The following is a 7,384-nucleotide window of genomic DNA, read 5'->3' on the forward strand; positions in this document are numbered from 1 at the left end:
TTGTTTGGCGGGCCGGGCTGGGGATTCGAACCCGCCACCTTAGGTGTATGTGGCTGGCGCCTCAGCCGATTGAGCCACAGGCGCCGAGCCGGGACATTTCTTATAAGTGGAATCATACACCTTTTGTGTCTGGCTTCTTTCACTCAGCATAATGTTTTGGTAGCATGAATCAGTACTTCATTCCTTTTTGTGGCTGAATAGCATTCCACTGTATGGATTTAGCACTCTTTGTCATCCATTCTTCAGCTGATGGCCTTTTTTCTACCTTTTGGCTATTGCCAATAGTGATGCTAAGCACCACATTTGTTCCAACACCTATTTTCAATTCTTCTGGATAAGCAACTAGGAGTGAAATTGCCGGGTCACATGGTAATTCTACATTTAACTCTTTTTTTTTTTAAGACAGAGTTTCACTTTGTCACCCTCAGTAGAGTACAGTGGCATCACAGCTTACAGCAACCTCAAACTCTTGGGCTTAAGTAATTCTCTTGCTTCAGCTTCCCAAGTAGCTGGGACTACAGGTGCCTGCCACAACAACCGGCTGTTTTTTTGTTGTTGTTGCAGTTGCTTCTGTTGTTTCAGCTGGTGAACCTGCCACCCTAAGTGTATGTGGCCGGCACTATACCCACTGAGCTACAGGTGCTGCCCTATTTTTAACTTTTTGAGGATTTTTCAAACTCTTTTCCATAGCAGCTAAACCATTTTCATTCTTACCAGCAAAGCAGGAGGGTTCCAATTTCCCTACATTCTTGCCAACATTTACTTCCCATTTTCTTTGATAGTAAGGACGTTTTTTGCAAGCTGCTTCCAGTTTAGCCAGTCAAATCTACAGGTGGCCTATACTCTCAAGACAGTGCCATGTCCCTGACACTTCTGAGCCACAATGTCCTATGATCAACTAGGAGCAGATAAGAGGTTAGGATGGCAGTTGAAAAGCTCCAAAACAGGAAAAGAGAGATGGAAACACACACCTTACTCCAGGTCCTCAAGAAAAACCTCACAGTAGCACAGGGATGGGGGGGACTGACTCCCCATAGATGGTACCATGAGGCCAGGAGGCCAGTGGACTCCAGGAGGCAGAGCTGAGATGCTTCACATCCTGGGAGAGTCTAGGACAGGCTGTTCTGGGAAAGGACACTTGAAAAAGACACCACCCACGTGGCAGATCAGGAGACTGAATACCACACTGCAGGCTTGGGTGGGGGGAGCAGTCTCACCCTGCCCAGCCTTAGGTTGGAGTCAGCAGGAGAGGGCCCTTCAGGCAGCAAGAAACTGCAAGCTGACACCTGACACCCCCGTAACACCCCCTTGGGCTGCCTGGGCAACTGAGTGGGGCCTCCTCCCACACAGAACTGGGAGGAAATGTTGGAGGATTTAATTTCCCAAGAAAGTATTCTCAGCGTCTGCTGATGGCACAACTGCAGGTGGGCTGTGTCCTCAGGAGACATCTTCAATGTCCAAGTTCCTCTGCAGAGCTTCCACAGGTGCTCCTTGAACCACAGCTACACAATGGATGTTCTCTACCCAAGATGGGACACAGGAAGTGATGGATGTACAGCAGGTGCTCAATAATGCTGGTTCCCTTCTTTTCCCCTGCCCAGGTTTACCAGGAAGCAACCTTGGGGTCTAATATTTATTCAATATTTATTGAGCACTAACTTTGTGCCTTGCTGATTGCTGAGTACTGGGGACAGAATCAAACAGATGTGGGGGAAGAGTGGATACACATAAACAGACATGAGGTAACATAATAAAAGAGGTGCAAGGACATCACCTCTAACTGGAGAGAATAAGGGATGAGTTACTCAGGTGTGGTCTCTGTGCATGTCTTGACAAACGTGTAGGAGTTCATCAGAAACTCTGGCCGTCAGTCACGTAGACCAGAAGTTGCAAACAAAGTCTTCAGACCACACCAGCACCTCCCAACACCCACGCCATGTCTGGTCCTAACTGTGTTCTAAAACTCTACTGAATTACTTGCTGACTATTTAAATTCAGGAGATCTCATACTAATTAGAGTCTGGATTTGGAGCTTCCTTCTGGAGAAAACATTAGCAGATCGGTCCACACTGGGTCCACATTCCCCCATGACAACACTGGACCAATGCCGAGTAGCAGTGCCTCCCTTTCTACGCTCCTTCCATGGCTGCCCACACCCACCCCTTCTTCCTTCCCTGCACAGACCCCTGAAGGCAGCAGTGCCAATGCTGTAGACCCAGGACTCAGGCTCACACATTCCTTCTTTGCCCCTCCCTCCCAGCTGCCTTTCACCAGCAGTCAAGGGGCTTACTTCTCTGTGTCCCTGAGAGCGGTCATCTGACAGGGGTCTTCACACCTTGTGGAAGGGGTGAAGTCCTTCAAGCAAACTCCTAAACCCCCACCTCCCAAGAGGTCTTTGGGCAAGCCACCTGCTCCCCTCCAGATAACCCAGTAATATTTCCAAAGGCCTTTCTCACCCAGACACCTGGAGATTTCTGTGATCACCTGCTTTCAAAGCTATAGCAATTCCCTGCTCACCCCTGATAGGTTTTCCCTGCCCAAGACAGTAAAGGGCTTCTTTGGAACATGAGTCCATTTTATCTGGAGAAGGGACCTGACCCCCTTTGAGCTTGAGCGATTCCCAGCCAGGTATGTGGACGTCCTGACCTCTGGTACTGCTGCTTGCAAGGGCAAGAACAAGGATGGCCTGGGCCAATCTGGAGGCCTCTAGGCAGGGACTGCAGTGCGGTGGGTGGCTCCAGACTGGCCTGTTCAGACTCAGAAGGACCAAGAAGGCTCTTCCTAAGATGGCAATCAGGTCCCATCAGCAGTAGCCCTTGCAGGCTTACTGCATCAGGCACCATGTGGTGGCTTGGGTTACGCAGATAAGCCAGGGCCTTGTGTAGATTGTTTGCTGGTCCCTGGAGGCACTCTGGGCACCAGTTGAGGGAGATGGCCCGAGGCCCCAGCTGCTTCCCAGAGAGGCCCAAGAGACCAGCTAACAAGCAGTGGGGCCATCCTGAGACATAAGGGCGGCAACACCCTGGATCCGGGCCTTAGTCCTGAGGCCTGGCCTCCTCTCTCCCACAGTCCCCGGCCCAACAAGAGAGGACTGTGCTCTGGGTACACCAGGCACCTCCCAGCCTATCAGGCACAAAGTCAGGCTGTGTTTAAACCCTGCCTTATCTGCCAGCCATCACACCTGTCTGCTTTCCCTATGTAGGCAGGACTCACTTTATTTAAAAAAACCCCACTAAGAAATCAGAACTTGCAAGGCAGAGATATCCAGGGGACAATTACTAATTTTACTGTTTTCCTACTGAGTTTATCTAAAGCCCTTTAGATAGGGATCCCACCCTATTTTCTTAAGGATTTCTATGTCTAATTCTGAAAGGCAGGAAAACTTTTGGTTAAAATATGAGGAGCTGGATAAACTAGAAAACACTCATAAATAGGCAAGGTAGGACTGCACGTCGTGGGATCGTTTGTAGGGAATGTCAGAACAGGTAAATCCACAGCAGGAAAATGTAGACTGGTGGTGTCTAGGGGCTGGGGAAGGAGAGTGACTGCTAATGGGTAGGGGTTTCTTTGTGAGTGACAGAAATGTTCTAGGTGGTGGTGATGAGCACATAATTTAGTGAATATACTAAAAACCACTGAACTGTATACTTTATTTTTTATTTTTTTTTGAGACAGAGCCTCAAGCTGTCCCCCTGGGTAGAGTGCTGTGGCATCACATCTCACAGCAACCTCCAACTCCTGGGCTCAAGTGAGTGGGAGCCTCTGCCTCCCAAGTAGCTGGGACCACAGGTGCCCGCCACAACGCCCGGCTATTTTTTGGTTGCAGCCGTCACTGTTGTTTGGAGGGCCCGGGCTGGATTCAAACCCACCAGCTCAGGTGTATGTGGCTGGCGCCTTAGCTACTTGAGCCATAGGGGCTGAGTCAGAACTGTATACTTTAAATGGCTGAATTGTCCAGCATATGAATTATATCTTAATAAGATGTTATAAAAATAGAGAACCTTGTCTATTGAAGATGACACAAATGACAGTGACACAGCTCAGATAGGATCTGGGGCAATGATGAGCAGATTCCTTTCTAGCTCTGGATCCCTCCCTAGCTCTCGTCTCCCTCCACTGAGTCCCGCCTGAGGACGAATGCCTCCACTCCGGCCACCTGCTACACATTCTCCAGTCTGCCTCACTGTGTCCCCCTTCCTGGAATGGCCTGTCTTCTTTCCACCCTGGACAGCCTTCCCCCTAGTCAAGTCACAGTCATTCCCCTCATTCATCAGATAAGGAAACTGACCACCAAAGAGGTGGACAGGCCCTGGTCACACTATAGCCAGTGAAGCTACCACAACCTGCAGTTCCCCTATGTGACTGAAAAGCATCTGAACTCCATACCGCTCTGAGGGAGAGAAGCAAAGCCATCCTGAGTTTGGGAACAGAAACCGCAAAGCAGCTCATGGGTTTGTCATTACTGCAACCTAACTTTTCTCTCCATTCCTTCCTTGCCACCTTGGCTGCCAGAAAGGGAAGCTGAAACCGACAGGGAGTCAGGCCAAGATGTGAAATATCCCTGTCCTCATTGCTAAAGAGATCTGGAACAGGGCTGCAAGTCTTATGGCTGGGTCGATGTCCACAGGACTCAGGATTGGACCAAGCCCTGCCTGGCCAAGAGGAGATAAGCTGAGCCCTCACAGGACCTGAGGGGCTGGGAGGTACAGCCTCAAGAGAATGCATGACCATGTTAAGCTTGGCCTAGTGATTCTGTTGTTGACATTGGGCTCCTCTCCTCCATCTTACTGCCATATTAAAAAAATTTTTTTTGACCAAGCTCAATGGCTCATGCCTGTAATCTCAGCCCTCTGGGTTGAGGAGGGTGGATCGCTTGAGCTTAGGAGTTCATGACCAGCCATAGCAAAAGCGAGACCCTGTCTCTAAAAACAGACAGGCATTGTGGCAGGCACCTGTAGTCCTAGCTACTTGGGAGGCTGAGGCAATAGGATCACTTGAGTTCAAGAGTTTGAGGTTGTGGGAAGCTACCATGCCACCTCAGGGTAACTGAGGGATGGCTGCAGTTGTAAATATATTTTTTTGTATATATTTATTTTTGTAAATAAAATTATTTTATTTTTACAGAGATAGGGTTTCATTATATTGCTCAGGTTGTTCTCAAACTCCTGGCCTCAAGAAGTCCTCTTGCCTTGGCCTCCTAAAGTGCTAGGAATACAGACAAGAACCCGTAACACATAAGAAAGCAAAGTGAAGATAAGGTCTGATACCTGGATACCTGGAATTTGGGCACCTGGAATCAGCTATACCTACAGCCATCCCTAACAGGAAGCTTTTAGTTACAAAGCCAATAAATTCCTTTTTTCCTCTCCGTAAGCCATTTTAATTTAGGTTTATGTCACTTTTAGCCCAAAGCAGGCCCTAACCTCTCTCTTTTAAGACTTCCCTCCCTTACCTTCTTCATGGGCACTCCAGGTTCCCTACAGAAAAATCTAGAAATGACTGGCCTGAATTTATAGGATGTTTAATGAATGCTGGGGCTTGGACCCATCTGACCAAGAACTTGTCTCCTTTATCTCCCCTACCTGTAAACCAGGTTACTAGCACAGTATCTGCAAACCTTAATCAGTTAACTCATATCTGTTGGAAGAAAAACCAAGTCCTGAGCGTTTGCAGGACTTTTTTGAAACACCAGGGCCAGTTTCCACATTTCTACCTATCAAAGTCTTAGCATTAACAACATCGGCATCCAACTTAAGGAATAGCTCTTCCAGGAAGCTCCACAACACCACTGCCATCAGGATTAACTGCCTTAGCTTCTGTGCTCCTGGAACACACTGGAAGCACATTTGTGGGGATACACCTCTGGTGCCCAGCTCACAGACCTAGGCTTTACTGAATTTTACCTGCTACAGCAGACAGTTCCATTCATGCAGACAGTATGTTCACACTGTTATGCAACCATCACTATCTAATTACAGAACATTTCCATCACCCCCAAAGATACCCCATTCCCATCAGCAGTTACCCTCTTATTCTTCCTTTCCACTGCCCCTTCAACTACTGATCTACTTTCTGTCTCTGTAGATTTTTCTGTTTTAGACATTTCATATAAATGGAATCATATATGATGTGACCTTTGGTGACTGGCTTATTGGACTTAGCATCATATTTTGAAGGTTCTTCCACATTGTGGCACAAATCAGTGTTCTGTTCCTTTTTATGGCTGAGTAATATTCCACTGTATGGCTAGACCACATTTTGTTTATCCATTCTTCGATTGATGGACATGTAGATTGTTTCCACTTTTGGATATTATGAATAATGTTGCTATGCATAAAAATTTTTATTTAAATACTTATCTTTAATTCTTTTGGGTATATGCCCAGGGATAGAATTGCTGGGTCATATGGTAGTATGTGATTATTGACTCATGTCTAGATCATTGATTTTAAACTGGTGTGCCATGGCACACTGGTGTGCTATGAGAGGATCTTAGGCATGTCACAAACATTTTTAAAGATTATTAAATTATTTTCAGAAGAAGTTCAAAGCACAGTAAGTATGTTCTTTTTTTACTCTTATTTTTGATCAACATAATTTAAGTGTGCCACAGAAGTTTAACTATAGGTTCAAGTGTGCCATAAGATAAAAAAGGTTGAAAAACACTGGTCTAGACTAATGCATCTCCCACGGTAAACCATAAGATCCATACACACAGGGACCAGGTGTATATTTTGCTACCACATAATATCCTCCCTCTGTGCCTGCCACACAGTCAACAGTCATTTGAATGAATGAATGAATGAATGAATGAACTGGAGATGCCTTGTAGCCATTCATTAAGTGGAACACCCTGAGCCAGAAGGCTGAGAGTCTGGGGGTTCCAGGTCCAGTTTTGCCTGTATCCAGCTGTGTGTCTTCAGGCCAGGAGCTTGTTCTCTCTCCCATTTTCCTAAGTATAACGGGGCACACAAGGCAAATCTGCCTGCTTCAAGCCAGGCCGCAGGCTCACCCTCCCATTCCACCTCAGCGCCTACCTTCCCACTCACCTCTGGCTCTTCCTCCCCATTCTGGCTGAGCTCGCCCTGGCCCTGCAGCCTCTCTCGCAGCTTCCCAAGCTCTGCTCGCAGGCTACCCATCTCCTGTTCCTTGGTCTGCAGATCTGCTTCCAGCTCCACCTTCTGTTCAATCAAAGCCTTTCCTTGGGCCTCCACCACTGTGACTCGGTGCCGAAGGTCATGATTGATCTTCATTAGCCGCGTCTGTTGCTGCTGCAGCTATAGAGACAGAGAGGCTATTGTGTGAAGCTGCCACCTGCAGTGCCTCAGGTTGTACACTGCCAAGGGCAAGCCATCTACAGGTGTGCCATTCATACTGTAGATGT

The 7,384-nt window shown here is 47.5% G+C and overlaps 1 protein-coding gene across 1 annotated transcript in view; it reads right to left on the reverse strand.

Annotated features, from left to right (window-relative positions):
• The window catches only part of RILPL1 (Rab interacting lysosomal protein like 1), a 46,640-nt gene that overhangs the window by 18,459 nt on the left and 20,797 nt on the right, over positions 1–7,384 (reverse strand). The window contains exon 4 of the mRNA XM_003796025.2: positions 7,050–7,277. Coding sequence (XP_003796073.1) covers positions 7,050–7,277 — 228 coding nt within the window. The remainder of the gene's footprint in view (positions 1–7,049; positions 7,278–7,384) is intronic.

This window comes from Otolemur garnettii, unplaced genomic scaffold, assembly GCF_000181295.1.
Source record: "Otolemur garnettii isolate 467f Iridium unplaced genomic scaffold, OtoGar3 scaffold00099, whole genome shotgun sequence".
Classification (NCBI taxonomy): domain Eukaryota; kingdom Metazoa; phylum Chordata; class Mammalia; order Primates; family Galagidae; genus Otolemur; species Otolemur garnettii.